Source organism: Anabrus simplex, chromosome 1 (assembly GCF_040414725.1).
Source record: "Anabrus simplex isolate iqAnaSimp1 chromosome 1, ASM4041472v1, whole genome shotgun sequence".
NCBI lineage: Eukaryota > Metazoa > Arthropoda > Insecta > Orthoptera > Tettigoniidae > Anabrus > Anabrus simplex.
The window spans coordinates 645,350,811-645,368,299 of NC_090265.1; the positions used below are offsets into that span (position 1 = coordinate 645,350,811).

At 38.3% G+C, this 17,489-nt stretch overlaps 1 protein-coding gene across 1 annotated transcript in view; it reads left to right on the forward strand.

Moving 5' to 3' along the window:
- The first annotated feature begins 1,116 nt into the window (after positions 1–1,116).
- Nrd1 (Nardilysin) overlaps positions 1,117–17,489 on the forward strand; it is a 197,490-nt gene continuing 181,117 nt past the window's right edge. The window contains exons 1-5 of the mRNA XM_067135758.2: positions 1,117–1,169; positions 1,330–1,518; positions 10,905–10,990; positions 11,105–11,247; positions 13,779–13,919. Coding sequence (XP_066991859.2) covers positions 1,337–1,518; positions 10,905–10,990; positions 11,105–11,247; positions 13,779–13,919 — 552 coding nt within the window. The 5' untranslated portion in view covers positions 1,117–1,169; positions 1,330–1,336. The remainder of the gene's footprint in view (positions 1,170–1,329; positions 1,519–10,904; positions 10,991–11,104; positions 11,248–13,778; positions 13,920–17,489) is intronic.

Sequence of the window (17,489 nt, forward strand, 5' to 3'; positions counted from 1 at the left end):
TTTCGCCATCCGTCAAGCCCTCTTATACGTTAAGTACTCCCGCCTCGAAACTGCCACTATTGCTTCTGATTCCTTGAGTGTACTTCAGGCTTTACACAATCCCAATTACCGCTCTCATTGGTACATTCAGAATCTCAGAAAAAATTGTTTCGATCTTCATCAACGAGGTAAACAGATTAAATTTATCTGGGTTCCGGGTCATTCCCATATCACTGGTAATGAACAGGCTGATCGTTTAGCTCAGGCTGCTGCGCATGGTCAGGGTGTGGCGTTTTATTTGATGTTGCCCTACATGGAATTTTGGAGCGGTTGTTGCGAGACTCTACGACAGATTTGGCAGACTGAGTGGAGTAACCCCGCGTGTCGAAAAGGACGGCACTTATTCACAATTCTCCCGAATGTCCCACGTTCTCCGTGGTTTACAAAACATCCTTATACTCGACGTCATATTACGAATCCTGTCCGTTTGCGGCTTAACCACATGTGCACGCCGGACCAATTATTTCGGATGAAGTTGGTCGCGTCTAACCTCTGTCAGTGTCGAACGTCGATTGCTACCATTAATCATCTACTTTTTCAATGTCCGTTACTCGAAATTAGTAGGCGTAAATGGTTACAACCTTTTTTTCGTACACACTTCGCGTTACCCACTCAATTGACGTGTTGGATACTCGATCCCACGCCTACTACGGTAATTGCCCTCTCGAATTTCCTTTATGACACTAATTGTTTACTGTAGGTTCGGTGGTGTTGATTTTCCTTTTCCCCTTATGTGTCGACCTGGTCTTGTTTGTGATTGGTAGAAGTCGCCAAGTATCGGTCACTTTGGCGTGAAGTCTAGTACCTTGTGTCCTTGTGCTTTTCCTGTGTGGTAGATATGTAGTTGAATTCCTTATTCCCTTTTTTACATTTTACATATTCTTTTTCATCTTCTCCATCTTTTGGGTTTGTTTAGAGGATGCGTGGCTGGGTATACCGCTCCCAAGCGAAGCCCATTAAATTATACGATCAAGACAAGACAAGAAGACTCTTTTAGCTCGTTGGATCGAAGCCTCTTCCACACTACTACTCTCCAATCATTCTCTTTGCTGTTTTTTTATAGTTGCACGATAACCCGTTTGGTGGGGTTACGCACGTGTTGCCCATGTTGAACGTCGCATACGCAACCCGTAGGTTATGTTTTCCATAAGTTTGAAACCTCGTCAGACAATCCTGTAGATGTCTGGCATGGGTATGAAATCCCATAAAAATTTATAAAGTGTAACCTTAAGAAAACACTCTGTACCTGCCAACGTATACATTTATTCGCCGTTTGTCGTCTTTCCACAGTAAATGGATGAAGATGTCCAAAAGATCAAATGACGAAAGTCGAGGTTATGTTGGAAGTCATAAATTAACAAAGAGTGATATTCCTGATCTAAACGTTGCGGGATTAGAAGGCAGTAGCCAAAAGTCACCGATTTCTTCGAAATACTTACCTACTCCAATAAAATCCTTAAGTGACAAAAAGGAATATAGGTAAGTTCGAATTATGTTAGGTATAGCACGTAATAGGTGGAGTATTGGTACTTATTCACTGCAAGTTAATAACAGTACAATTACACTTTATTAATATATTCAAGTAATAAAATTAATAATAATAATAATAATGATGATGATGATAGCAATCCTTGTAATGCAGACCCTCCAACGAGGGTGGATGCTACGTGCCTTGTATGGGAACTGTGTGTTTTTGTAGTGGGCGATAGTGTTGTGTGCGAGTTGCAGGGATGTTTGGGACAGTACAAACACGCAGTCTCTTACCCGGCCGAAAATCGAACCCGAGGCCATCTAACCCAAGGCAACTAAACTGACCATTCAGCCAAGGAGCCCGTGCTGGCGAATCCTGGACTTACACAATATTTTTCATTGGCTTGGTTTTTTTTAGAGAATCTATGTTAGAGATAATGCTGTCGTAGTATTGTAGCCTACATGTCACATTTTTCATGTTGTACAGTACAATTAGCAATCTAACATTTTCAATTTTGAGTTTAATTCGCACGTTCATCTACTGAAAATTAAGGAGAGACAATCTTTGATCATTCTGTCAGTTCTTCTTATCAAATTTAGCCAAACTGATCTCTCACCAATTCGATTTAGTATCTCTTCATTCGTGATTTGATCTACCCATCTCACCTTCAGCATTCTTCTGTAACACCACATTTCTAAAGCTTCTATTGGGGCCAATGACCTTGGATGTTAGGCTCCTTTAAACAACAAACATCATCATCAAAGCTTCTATTTTCTTTCTTTCTGAGCTTGTTATCGTCCATGTTTCACTTCCATACAATGCCACGCTCCAGATGAAAGTCTTCAAAAAAAAAAATATATATTTTCAATTCCTATACCACTGTTCGAAGTGAGCAAATTTCTTTTCTTATATTGAAGGACCTTACTTGCTTGTGCTAGTCTGCGTTTTATGTCGTTGTTACTTCTGCCATCGTTGGTTATTTTACTACCCAGGTAACAATATTTATCTACTTCCTTTAAGACATCATTTCCTAATATATTTCCTGCATCACCTGACTTAGTTTGACTGCACTCTAATACTTTTGTTTTGTACTAATTTATTTTCATCATGTACTCCTTCCCCAAGACTCTGTCCATACCATTCAGCAATTTCTCCAGATCTTCTGCAGACACATAAAATAATATCATTGGCAAATCTCAGGGATTTGATTTCCTTTCTTTGGATTGTGATTACCTTTCCAAATTACTCTTTAATTTTCTTTACTACCTGTTCTGTATAAACATTGAATAGGAGGGGAGGGAAAGAAACTGCATCCTTGCCTCACTCCTTTTTGGATTGCTGCTGCTTTTCAAAGCCCTCGTTTCTTATCACTGCAGACTGATTTTTGTACAGATTGTAGATAATTCACCGGGCGAGTTGGCCGTGCGCGTAGAGGCGCGCGGCTGTGAGCTTGCATCCGGGAGATAGTAGGTTCGAATCCCACTATCGGCAGCCCTGAAGATGGTTTTCCGTGGTTTCCCATTTTCACACCAGGCAAATGCTGGGGCCTTACCTTAATTAAGGCCACGGCCGCTTCCTTCCAACTCCTAGGCCTTTCCTATCCCATCGTTGCCATAAGACCTATCTGTGTCGGTGCGACGTAAAGCCCCTACCAACAAAAAAAAAAAAAAAATAAATGTAGATAATTCTTCTTTCTCGGTATCTGATCACCTTCAGAATCTCAAATAGCTTGGTCCAATCAGCATTATTGATTGCCTTTTCTAGATGTACGTGGGCTTGTCCTTTTTAATTCGATCCTCTAGGATTAGACTCAGCTCGATAGCTGCAGTCGCTTAAGTGCGGCCAGTATCCAGTATTCGGGAAATAGTAGGTTCGAACCCCACTGTCGGCAGCCCTGTAAATGGTTTTCCGTAGTTTCCCATTTTCACACCAGGCAAATGCTGGGGCTGTACCTTAATTAAGGCCATGGCCACTTCCTTCCCACTCCTAGCCCTTCTCTGTCCCATCGTCGCCATAAGACCTATCTGAGTCGGTGCGACGTAAAGCAACTAGCAAAAAAAAAAAAAAAGACGTAAAGTCAGGATTGCTTCACGTGTTCCTACATTTCTTCTGAAGCCACATTGATCTTCTCTGAACTCGGTTTCAACTTGTCTTTCCATTCTTCTGTAAATAATACGGTTAAAAATTTTGCAGGCATGAGATACTAAACTAATGGTGTGGTAGTTTTCACACTTGTCGGCATCTAATTTCTTGGGAATAGGTATAACAACATTCTGCCTAAAATCAGATGGCACTTCTCCTGTATCATTCATCTTGCACACTAAACGGAATAACCTTGCCTTGCTGGTTTCTCGTATGACAGTCAGTAATTCTGAGGGTATGTCATCAAATCCCAGTGCCTTGTTCCTATTTGGGTTTCTCAAAGCTCTGCCACATTCTGATCTCAAAATTGGGTCTCACATTTCATCAGCATCACTAGCCTCTTCTTGTTCCAGAACCAGGTCGTATACATATTTACCTTGACACAACTGTTGGATATGTTCCTGCCATTTTTCTGTTTTTTTTTTCCTGGAAGTGGTTTTCCATCTGCGCTCTTAATATTCATATACCTAGTTTTCCTTTCCCCAGTGGTTTCCTTGATTTTCCTGTATGCAGTGTCTACCTGTCCTATGACCATAGAACCTTCAAAACCAGGCGAGTTGGCCATGCAGGTAGGAGCGCACAGCTGTGAGCTTGCATCTGGTGGCTTCGAACCCCACTGTCGGTAGCCCTGAAGATGGTTTTCCATGGTTTCCCATTTTCACACCGGGCAAATACTGGTGCTGTACCTTAATTCAGGCCATGGCCACTTCCTTCCCACTCCTAGACCTTTCTTATACCATTGTCACCTTAAGACCTATCTGCGTCGATGTGACGTAAAGCCAGTTGTGAAAAAATAGAACCTTCAACATTCTTGCCTTCTCTTTCAGCCATTCTTCAGTAGCTATACTGCACTTTTTATCTATGCTACTTCATTCTTTAATCACCTGTATTCCTTTCTGCCCTTCTCATTTTTTGCTTTCTTATACTTTCGTCGTTTGTCAGTCAGGTGTAGTATCTCCTGAGTTACCTATTGATTCAGTTGATCTTTACTTTCTTTCTAACCTTTCTTCAGCAGGCCTGCTGACCTCATTCTTCACGATAGTCCATTCTTCCTCTTTTCAGTTAGTCCTTGTGCAACATATTTCTTGTAGCAATCCCTCACACTCTTTTCATTCAACTTGTGTAGATCCCATCTTTTTGCATTCATTCCTTTTTTCAATTTCTTCAACTTTGGATGGCATTTCATGACCAACAAGTTGTGGTCAGAGTTCATGTCTGCTCCTGGAAAAGTCTTGCAATCCAACACCTGGTTTCTGAATCTCTGCTTAATCATAATGAAGTCTATTTGATACCTTCCAGTACTTTCAGATCTCGTCCACATATACAGCTGTTGTTTAGAATGCTGGAACCAAGTATTACTGAGGATTAAATTATGTCGTACTTCAGAATGATGTGTATTGACAAGTATTCTACGTTAAATGGGGTAAAAGTGATATGAGTGACGATATAACTATATTTTTGTAAGAAATTGGCTATATTCTCATTGAAACATTAATGGTACTAGTTTTGACCTTACTCCTTAGCTATTACATAGTCAAAATTGGTATAATAAAAACTGAAAAATACAAAACATCTAAAAAATAACACATTAAAAATATTTTGGTGAAAAATATTTTGAAGAGTGACATCAATGTCCATCGTCATATAATGTGATGTTATTCAGAAGAGAATGTTTGTCAAGTCAGTCGGTCGGTCTCCTTAAAAGCAAGATCAGGGGTTTTAGGCATTTACTAGTCAAATAGACAATTACAGGCACTATAGAATTTACATATAATAATCCTGTTACCTAAAAATGAATTTGGTCGGGTAACTCATCTTCTATAATCTATTAGCATCATAGTTAGTATTGATAGTTCAAGCAAACTCATCTTCTTCCTCCCAAGTCTTCCCAGCACAAAGTTTCCACCATTTTCATGACACTACTTTTTTGTCGGAAACCACTCAGAACAAATTGTGCTGCTTTCCTTTGGACCTTTTCCCATTGTATCAAGTAGGCCTAATCACTGGAAGCGTACTCTAATTGAGGTCTTACCGAAAAATACGGACATGTTCATACGACTTCTCCCTTACATCCTTATTACAATCCCTAAATACTCTGATAACCATGTGAAGAGCTCTATAACATTTATTTACAACCTGGTTAATGTGATTACCCCAATGAAGATCTTTCCATATATTAACACCTAAGTACATTACAGTGACCCCTGTAAGGTATTTCCACCCTGTCAACACAGTACATGAAACGTACAACCTGACTTTTCATCCTGTTTACCATCATACTATTGTCTGTTGTCCATCTCACAACATTGTTGAGATCTTTCCACAGTTGCTCACAATCCTGTAACTTATTTACTACTTTACAGCTTAACATCATCTTCAAAAAGCCTTATCTGAGTTTCCAGTTCTGTTCTCATATCCTTTATATGCATAAAAAAACATGTTTAATCATTACAGGATTACGTACTCAAATTCTCTGAGTTCTATTTTTTAGAAATGTAGCTACCCATTTATTCACTCTTTTGTCTAGTCCAGGTATGTCAAACAGTGCCCTCAGTGAGATATCGCACTGCCTAGAAATGACCTCGGACATGTGCGGGCAGAACTTCTCCTCTCTAGGCGGGAAGGAGGGGAGTTGAACTGACAGTATGTTTGCTCATAGCAGGGGTGAGTAAGCCAGATCTCTTCGTGCCTCGTGAAATAAAAGGACAACACAAGATGAGAGTGGTAAGAGGAAAAGTTACGGCAGATTTGACCCGAAAAAATGGCACTGTTTCCTAAGTCATGAACATGAAGGAGAAGATCTGTGCTTAATGTGTAAAAGGCATGCATGTTGTCTGCAAACAGTTTAATGTTAGGTGTCATTATAAGTAGTATCTTGCAAATCAGTACAGGATAGGAGGTTTCAGGACCTTGATGTTGTGAAAGGAAAGTTGCAGCTCTTTGCTGTACCATTTAGTGTTTAACCAGAAGGCACACCCCAGAATTTATAATTGGAACTTATAAATATGTAGAAAGTTGGAAAATTTCAAACAAGGGATGAAATGAACAAGGATTGACATTTTAGAAGTGTCAGAAGTCAGGTGGCCAGATGCAGGAGACTTTTGGAGTGGCAATATCAGAATTATTCATTCAGGAACATCATCTGACAAACCAGGTCAAGCAGGAGTAGGAATAGTCCTAAATAAAGAAATGGGCATAAAAGTGAAAGGATATGTCCAATTCATTGAAAAATTAATACTGGTTAGACGAGAAACAGAACCAAGAGATACAATTATAGTACAAATTTACATGCCAACAACTGGTCACGATGATCAGGATATAGAACACATGTATGAAGAAATAGAAAAAGCTATTAGTAGAGTAAAAGGTGAGGAAAACCTTATTATACTAGGAGACATGAATGCTGTAGTCGGAGAAGGAACGGAAGATAACATACTAGGAAAATATGGACTGGGGACGAGGAATGGAAGAGGTGAAAGAATATAACATTGACCTGCATATAAAATTCACACTTGAATCCAAAATTGAACGGAAAATTAATTTTTTAGACTTAACTATTATCAGGCACCCAAGCTACTTAAGATATAAGATTTTCAGAGCATGGTGTACCGAGTCTTCAATGTTCCAGTGTCTAAAAAAGACGTCAAAAATGAGTTGAACACCATTCGTAATATAGCTAAATCTAATAGATACAACAGTTTCTTTATTGAAAAAATAATCAATAAATATAAATATTGGCCTTCTACCACTTTGAAAAAAGACAAACAAAACAACTCCTCCCTTTCTATCTTTATGTTCAATGAACAAATTTACAAAGTCACCAACATATGTAAAAAGCATGATGTAAGAGTAGTTTTCAAAACCAACAATAGGAATGCACAAGTCTTACATAACGTCACATCCATAAACAAGTTCAATAGTTCTTCATAATCATGAGTATACAGGATTATTTGCAACAGTTGTAATTCTTCTTATGTTAGACAGACCAGGAGGAATTTTAATATAAGGTACTCGGAACACGTCAATGCCCTGAAGTACAATAAATTTTCAGCTGTAGGACAGCATAAGCATGACTATAATCACCAAATCACAGACATAAAACAAGGTATGGAAATTCTCAAAATCATCAACAAAGGACCCATCCTTAACATTACTGAAAGCTGCTTCATACATATAGATCAATATTTTAACCTGAATCATAATCTCAATGACATTTCAGAAAAGCTGAATATCCTATTTGACCTTCTAATTCCCATTTTTTGAAATATCAAACCAGCAAGTCATAATTCAGTTTTTCATAATATTCAAAGCACCTTTGCTCAGGAGCCATCTGTTTTCCCCACATCCTTCGGCCCTGCCTTAATTCCCCGCCCCCTTCCCCTCCACCCCCTCCTCTCCTTTCCCTGACATCTCCCTTTGCCCTACCGCCTCGCCCCGTTTCTCTCTCCTTGCCCCGCCCCTTCCTTTTCCTTTGAATCTCATAACCGTTAGTATGAGGCACACACAATACACCATGCACCACATGCCACAACGAGAGGTAAGTCTCATATAACCTATGCCATTTGACTAACACACTCTCTCTCGCCTTCTATTCATTAATTTTATCTAATTTTATCTATCATTTATTCAGGTTAACTTCATGGACACCACAATGAATTGCGAATATATACCAGCCACAAATTAAGAATGTGTCAATTTTTACACCATATCTTCATGTGCCGTCCTGACAATGTCCAACAGCATTTCAGCATGATTTTAACAAGTACTACAGGAGCATTTCATTTTATTTATGTTGATTGATGTGGAAACACCATCTAGCAGTTCTGCGTCAGCTGGTGGTTATTTACAGTGGCATCCAGTGGCTTGCATACTGCTAACACCACTCAGTTAGATTTGGTGATTGATGATCTGACTGCAGAATCATCATTTACCAGTTCCTGTTTTGCAGTTGAAATTGTAATCATTAGCAGTGATGGAACTAACAGTTCTATGAATATCAATACAAGAAAGAGTCTGGATGATGGACATACTCCAGATGCTAAGAATTTAGAGTCTAATTTATTTTTCAGATTTTACACTTAGTTCATCCCAGATTTTAATGTTAATTGTGTGTTTGTACATTAGTTTTCATGTCAGTTGTGTGTTTTTTCATTTGTTTAGTTATTAGATGTAGCCTATTACATTAAGGCTGAAGATAGCGAGCCAAGGCCTAAACTAGTCCTAAGTTTAGTAATGTAATTCAATAATATTGCATAATATAGTATTGAAAAAGGTGGACCATGCGATATTAATTTAATAATTATTATTGTAATCACAATTCAGTATAGATCAAAACCATGAAGTTTATATGCTATGTCCTCTTCTGCCTTCGAGGCCTTTTTACCAATTTTTCCTTTACCTCATTTGATCCGTGGGTGCTTATTTTTCTATGCCTTATTCACATCTGTCCTGCATATGTACGGAAATTCCCCTATTAGCCATTTGGACGCACCATGTCGGAGTTGAGGACCCCCACCGCAGTGTCTCACGCAGGGTTATGCTTAGCTCTTACTCAATTCAGAACCAAACCCCCATGCAGGATTTTTCTAATGATTATTTTTTTCTAATATTTCAAGATGATGATGATAATGATTGTCGTTATTATTATTTACAACGTTAAGCCCATCTGTGGAGTGCAATAGAACTTATTTAGCTGATGTTGATTGTTTCTTCTCCCAAAGTCTCTTCATCTGGGCACTGAAAATTTTCCTCTGTTCTTCAATCCATGATTTATTGGTCCTGGTATTCATTTTCTCAGCAAAATTATGGTTGTCGACTGCTTTTTTGAGTTGGAGTCGATCTTGAATAATTTCCTATGGGATGCCAATTTCCTGAAGGTCTTTTTGTTTTCCACTAAGCCAGTTGTTCTTCACTTTCATTGAGAGAGCACGGTTGAGAATCCTTTCGGTGAGCCTGTCGTCGTCCATTCTGAGAATGTGGGCATAGAGCTTTAATCACCTTTCCCTGATGGTGCCTGTGATCTTTTCAGAATGCTGATAAAGCATAATAATAAAACATAATTTTATAGCAATCTTACCACTTGTTTATAACAGACTGTTGCTTTGTTCATTTTAATTATAATAGTAGCCTTCTAATGTCAATATTGCAAATACTTTAACCAATTGTAAACTCCTCGCTCATTGCAATATCTTTAAAACCAACATTGTACAAGTCTTTTACTATATGTTAATTTTAGTTCAAGTCTCTCCAAGGCTTTTTAAAAATTAGTTTTATTTTATTTATATGTAAATCAGGTGCCTGATTTTATCTCAAGGTTAAGGCAATGGCTGATGATGCCTATATACTAGGAGAAACATGCACCATTTTAGTTAACATGTCAGTGTAAATCAACAAAGACTTATTGTATTGATTAGGTGGTCGAATTAATAAATTATTGTTATTATTCCAATCAAATATCATCAATACGGATCAAAAATGATATTTATCACCTGTAATGTAATTATCACATGTAATGCTGATAAAGCTTCCGAGACTTCCGTTCTTAAAATTATTATTATTATTATTATTATTATTATTATTATTATTATTATTATTATTATTATTATTATTATGACCTCGCCACTGAAAAAAAAAAAAGGATATTGAATGAAGCTGAATGATAAAAAGGAGAAAAATAGACTGAGATATTTTGGAGATGTTATAAGGATAGATAAAAGAAGAATAGCTCAACAATCAAATTACACATTAAAGGAGTGAGTCCAGGTATAAAGTAAGAGTGATTTATCTGAAAGAGAGTCTGAAGGATCTGCCGATGGTGTGGATAAACAGCATTCTTCATATCAGGGTACAGAATTCTCAGGACGCAAGAAAATGGTCAGCTTGTGGTGGCTGATCTGATTTGGAATATCATAAAGGAATGAAATCTGGACTGGAACATGATGGTGGGATGAAGAGTGGTGGTAAAATAAATGAAGAAGAACCATATTTATACCGATCCTCCTCCCGGAAGATGAAGTGAAATGATGACCAAATTGATATGGGTGTGGCTGGAAGTGTGTTCATATTTCAGTTCTATGGCTGATAGCCATAAGTTTTTTGACCCTTAAAACAACACAACAGTCTTTATTATTGTGCATAAGGTCTGTATTTTTCTTCTAATTACTGTAGGATTGTGATAGGCCTACATTCTTTTCTGTTAATAAATTTGATTATTTTTAAGAAAGTACTTCAACATCATGTTGTTTTTCTATAGGGCTCTTCGGCTTGAGAATGGATTGACTGTGTTGCTGATTTCTGATGAGCCTAATATACCATTGGCCAATGACTCCTCCTGTAAAGGTATTTAATTGACAAACAGTTTTTAAGTTTCACATTGTTGTATAATATGATTTTGCTTATGGAACTGTAAAATTATGTACTGGATGCTGTTTTAACTTCTTAATATCACTTAAGTTGCAGATAAACAAAGTGAGAGTGAGTCATCTGAAAGCGAGTCTGAAGGATCTGATGATGAAGTGGATAAACAGCATTCTTCAGATGAGGGTACAGAATTCCCAGAACACAAGAAAGTGGTCAAGTCCCAGGAAGAAAAAATGGTATAATATTTTATTTTATTGAATAAAGATTTGACCACACCACCATTCTTGTACTGCAGAAAGTAGTGATTACTTCTCAACCATCATTTTGTGTCTCAATATATATATTTTTTTGCTAGTGGCTTTACGTTGCACAGACACAGATAGGTCTTAGGGCGACAATGGGATAGGAAAGGCCTAGGAGTTGGAAGGAAGTGGCCGTGACCTTAATTAAGGTACAGCTCCAGCATTTGCCTGGTGTGAAAATGGGAAACCACGAAAAACCATCTTCAGGGCTGCCGACAGTGGAATTCGAACCCACTATCTCCCGGATGCAAGCTCACAGCCACGCGCCCCTGAGCGCACGGTCAACTCACTCGGTGTGTCTTAATATTTAATGCAGTACTGGGTAGTTGTCATTATAACTGACACGGGCTTTCCGTGGAGCATAGAGGTGTAAGAACGTGTGGGCATGAATGGGTAGACAGAGAAAGATCAGTTCCTAATTTAAAACTAAAAATTTGAAATTTTATTTCTTTCCTTGTTTTTTTCTCTCTCTTTTTTCAGATTTTAAACTTTGTTAAACACTAACAAATAACAGTTGGATAGACAGAAGGGGAGGTCTTCAGCTCTTATAGCAATAGTTATATGAAACCTAAGAACAATCTGGTACAATAGACATAATGGTTTTTAAGAGATGAGTTAGGTAGCTCAAGCGTTACACAATTACAAAGAGCACTACTGCTCCAATCAATTACAAGTAAGGAGACAGCTCCAAAATTTACAACATTCGGAAGAGTGTCTTTGCTCCACACAGTTACGAAGGCCATCCGGAAAGTGGTACCCGTTTGCGCACTAAAGACACAGGAGTAAATATTAACAAATATACAAATTTTTATTGGAAAGAGCATACTTTACACTACTTCTCCACATAATCTCCAAGCAAATTTAGGCATTTGTCATAACGTGGGACGAGTTTTTGTATTCTAGCATCATAGTCCTCCGCCGCCAGTGTATTGAGATACGTAGTCACGGCTCGTTTAAGTTCTTCATCGCTGTCAAATCTTTTTCCCGCCAGAAAGTCTTTAAGCTTCGTAAAGAGATGAAAATCCGAAGGGGCCAAGTCCGGGCTATACGGGGGATGGTCGAAGGTTTTCCCACTTGAATTGCTGCAAAAGTTGTTGTGTTATCGCAGCTGCATGAGGCGTGGCATTGTCACGAAAGAGAATGACGCCTGTAGACAATAGACCTCGCCATCGATTTTGTATTGTCCGCCATAATTTCTTTAATGTTTCACAATACGCATTAGCATTAATTGTGTCTCCATGGGCCATAAAATCAATGAGCAGTACACCTCGGCGATCCCAGAAAACAGTTGCCATGAGTTTCCTGGTGGACAGAACTGTCTTGAATTTTTTTGGTTTGGTGGTGAATGAGCATGATGCCACTCCATTGACTGTCGTGTACTCTCAGGTGATGCATAACAAACCCATGTTTTGTCCCCAGTAATGATGCGAGTCAGGAAAAAATCTCCTTCATCGGAATAACGTCCCAGAAACGTCAGTGCTGCAGCCATACGGTTAGTTTTGTGCTCCTCTGTAAGCATGCGAGGGACACACCTGGCACAGATTTTTGAATAATGCAGATGGTCTTTGACAATTTCATGAACAATTGTTCGAGACACATTAGGAAAATGTTCACAGAGTTCATCAATTGTGACGCGCCGATCGTTCCTCACGCATTCATCTACTGCGCTCAGCAGTTGGTCTGTAATGACAGATAGTCTCCCTGAATGCTCCTTGTCGTGTGTATTCCCCCTCCCCAGGTTGAAGTTGCGACACCAGCGCCTAACAGACGACTTGTCCATACACCTCCGTTAATTGGCAATGAATATCACAGTAGGGACTTCACACCAAGCCCGAATTTGTAAATGGCGAGGGAGGTTCAGATGCTCAGAAGAATGGCTGACTCCTATCGAAGAACTGCATCCTGGTCATACAGAAGGTCGGTTAACATGGAAATCTCTCAACAGATTGCGCTCAGGTGTTACAAGATGTAGATCTAACCTGTTGAAGTGAGGTTTTCATGTAGACTCGCCGTTACGTGATTGTGGTTCTCCATAGACAACGCCTCATCTTCTCCATTGCAAACTGCATTCAACTTCATGTACTATTGAAGACCTCATGTAAGCAATACCTGAGTCCCTGAAAGTGGCTAACTATTGGTCAGCAACCATGTAAGTTCGTTCTTCTACCATGTTCTGTAGTCTTCTTAGACCCTTCCATTGTGGTTTGTCATTTCTTAAGACAGTCTTCACATTAAGGTACCAACGCAGAATCTACTTTTCCAAGCACTGTGCTCGACAGGAAGTAACCAATAGAGTCTAAATTTATCACATTGGGACCTCTTTGTTTTTCCTTTTATGTTATGATTGTTATTGTTATATAATTGTCTTTTGGTTGTACAGTTTGTATTTATATGTATGTGTTAGTGCTTCTGTTTCAACAAATAATACCCTGAGATGAAGTCAAATTGATGTGTTTTCTTTTAAGGCTGCTGTTGGATTGTGCATTGGTGTAGGCAGCTTCAGTGACCCTTGGGAAATTCCTGGTATGGCTCATTTTTTGGAGCATATGGTATTCATGGGTAGCAAGAAATTTCCTAAGGAAAATGATTTTGATTCTTTTATTAAGGTAAGTTTGTACAGTATCTTGTTATAAATTCCAAACTTGTTTTTTTTTCTTTTTTCTATTTGCTTTACGTCGCACCGACACAGATAGGTCTTATGGCGACGATGAGACAGGAAAGGGCTAGGAGTGGGAAGGAAGCGGCCGTGGCCTTAATTAAGGTACAGCCCCAGCATTTGCTTGGTGTGATACCAAACTTGGCTTACACTACTTAAAAAAGAATCTGATTAAAATTTAGGCTAATTATGTATTTCTCAATTGCATTTTATTTCATATACTGTAGAAGTCCGCTATGGTGAGTATGGGATATAACGAGAACCCCGTTATAATATTTTTTCCTGTCCCTTCAAAATTCCTATATTAAACTGTGTATTATCCATCGGTTACAGCGAGAGCCCTATCGCTGATGCATCCGTTATTACGAGCGATTAAGTGTGTGCGATGTTTTCCATTACCGATATTTATGCACCCAGCCATTATATTGCATGCGATCTATCATCTTTGGTATTGTTTCCTCGCTATACCACTAGCGAGCTCTCTCATCGACATTTGAAGGCGATGTCAGAGGCTATTAGTAAAACCCGCCAACTGCTGTTCTGTAAAGAAAACTGAAAATGAAAGAAAACCTGTTTTTGTGATAAATGCGTAAATAATGTATCTGCTAACAGTTGTTAACTCATTAAAAATAAAGGCTGAATTGAATGATCACTTCGTTTTAATGCTAAATACTGCAATTAATTAAGAATGGGATACACCTCAAGATATGGCACAGTGCATCTTTTATTTCGGAGGTTAGTTTATATTTTCTCGTGTCTGGTTACATTTCGGAAAGGCTATTGTCATGTAAATTTATAGCGAGAAGGTTACAATTTCTCTATTGGTGCTTGAACTAAGTTTTTATGATATATATATTACGGTTAAGTTAGGTTAGGTGACGCTGTGTGAATAAGAAAACTGAAACGTTTGCCACAAAATGCGATCAGTCGTCTTTGGAACGATATAGTTTTCTTGCTATGTGCACTTGCAAGCTCTGTCATAGACATTCGAAGGCGATGTTGGAGTCGATTAATAATACCTGTCAACTGCCGTTCTTTGAAGAAAATCAGAAATGAAAGAGGAGAACATGTTTTTGTAATAAATACATAAATAACGTGGTCAATAGCAGTTGTTAACTCATTAGAAATAAAGGCTAACTAAAAGATCACTTAATTTTAATCCTCTACCCTGAAATTAAGTAAGAATGCAATACACCTCAAGATATGGCAGAGCGCATCACTGATTTCAGAGGTTAGATTATATTTTCTCGTCACTGGTTAAATTTCGGTAAGGCTATTTCTATGTACGTTTATAGCGAGAACATGACGAATATAAGAATAGAGTAAGCAAGCTCTACAGTACCGATCAGCTGGTCTTAGGAATGATGCCTGAGGAAACTCCATAACTGATAAGTATATACACGATCTCTTAAAAAACAATGAGAGATGACAATTAAAATACCACGGCAGGGTACAATGGAACAAATCATACATGGAAATAAGAGCTACGGCCTTCATCGCATGTTGCGGAAAGCACAGGTTACTGGAGTGTACATGTACAGATAAATAGTACATAACTCCCAGCTAAAACAAACACCTATGAACTTTTTAAAGGTAATACTCTACTTACCAGTTCAGTTTGTTTCTGGACTTTCGAAAGATTGCGCGAAGATTTGGTGGATGTAATAGATAAGAAAAATGTTCCACCGATCAATACATTTATTGTGGATGAATTATTACACTAGTACCGGTTTCGACCTATCTTGGCCATCATCAGCTAGCACACAAATTTACAGTCATGGGATAAATTACAAAGAAGTTACTTAAGAGCATCCGGATGTCTGATAAAAACATAAAAAAGATAAAGACATCCGGATGCTCTTAAGTAACTTCTTTGTAATTTATCCCATGACTGTAAATTTGTGTGCTAGCTGATGATGGCCAAGATAGGTCGAAACCGGTACTAGTGTAATAATTCATCCACAATAAATGTATTGATCGGTGGAACATTTTTCTTATCTATTACATTGAATCCAATCAATACGGAATATGAAACTTAAAAATAATAAAATGATTTGGTGGATGTTCGAGATTGTAAATTTCAATGGATTTCCTTCGTTATGAAGAAAAGTCGGCACTTCAGATAATGATAAATAAGTCTGGGGATTATATCCATAACATGTTGAAGACAACAGCCAGCTCCTGAAAGATCAACTCATTTTTTTTCTATGGAAATGATACAATCAAAAAATATTTCGCCCCACATCGATTTTGAGTTCAGTTTTCCATTAATTAATTTCTCGGCCTGGAAAAGAATGTCACATATACTTTTTGAAGGATGTGTCAAAAACACTTCATTATTGCTTGAACCATAGTCTTCTATTTCAGCGAGAATTGAAAATTCTTTGATTATTATCACGTAGATTACCAACTTACCCAGCCAAACGGCACACTAAACACTTCTCAATCGAAGAGTTTCGAACTGCACTATCAAATTTAAATTGATTCCTATCCTTTGGTGGTGAAAAAAAAAAAGTCGCATATCATCAACTACTCTATCTTAACCTGACTCACAGCCAGGCACGAAACAGTACAGCATGCTGAAGTATTAAATTAATCATGCCACACACCAGGGCAGGGTAGAATGGAAAAAATCATACATGGAAATAAGAGCTACGGCCTACATCACATGTTGCGGAAAGCACGGGTTACTGGAGTGTACATATACAGATAAATAGCACATAACTCCCAGCATATTAAAACAAACACCTATGAACTATTTAAAGTTAATATCTACTGACGGTCTTCCCTGTGTCCGCCTTTAATAGCCCTAGCATGACATTCCTCATTCCGTATCTTTTACCAGTCCCAATAAGTTTTTCCATTGGGCGAAACTCTACTTCTAACATACAGTAAATGTACCCACAATGAAGTACAAGGTTTACTCTTCTGGTGTAGGAACTAGTAATTTGAACCTTCTTGTTTAAAATGTGTAATGAAATCGAATGCAATGAAGTAGATGGGAGAGGTGAATGGCCAGAAGATTTCCTTATGTTCACAATTACTCCAACACCAAAGAAAAAGAACAAAATAAAATGTTAAGAATATAGCCAGAGTGCTCCTAAGAGTCTAAATAAATGTAAACTTGTGTCCTCACCCCGAAGTGGTTCAGCTCTTTTCAGGCACACCCCTAGTGGGGGTGAGCTGCATGTACCATTATAACAGCCCTCCTGTCATTCTTAAATTTCTGATAGTACTGGGAATCGAACCCGGGCCTCCGACGACAGCAGCTAATGGTGCTAACCATTATGTTACATAGGTAGACCTTTGTTATTATGAAAAGGTGTGTATAGGAACTGCCAAGAGCAGTAGAATAAAGGAAACAGGTGTACAGGTGATAACTTCACTCTGCAATGAAATAGATAGGAGAGGTGAATGGCCAAAAGATTTCCTTAAGTTCACAATTACTCTAACACCAAAGAAAAAGAACAAGATAAAATGTTAAGAATATAGCTAAAGTGCTCCTAAGAGTTGAAATAGA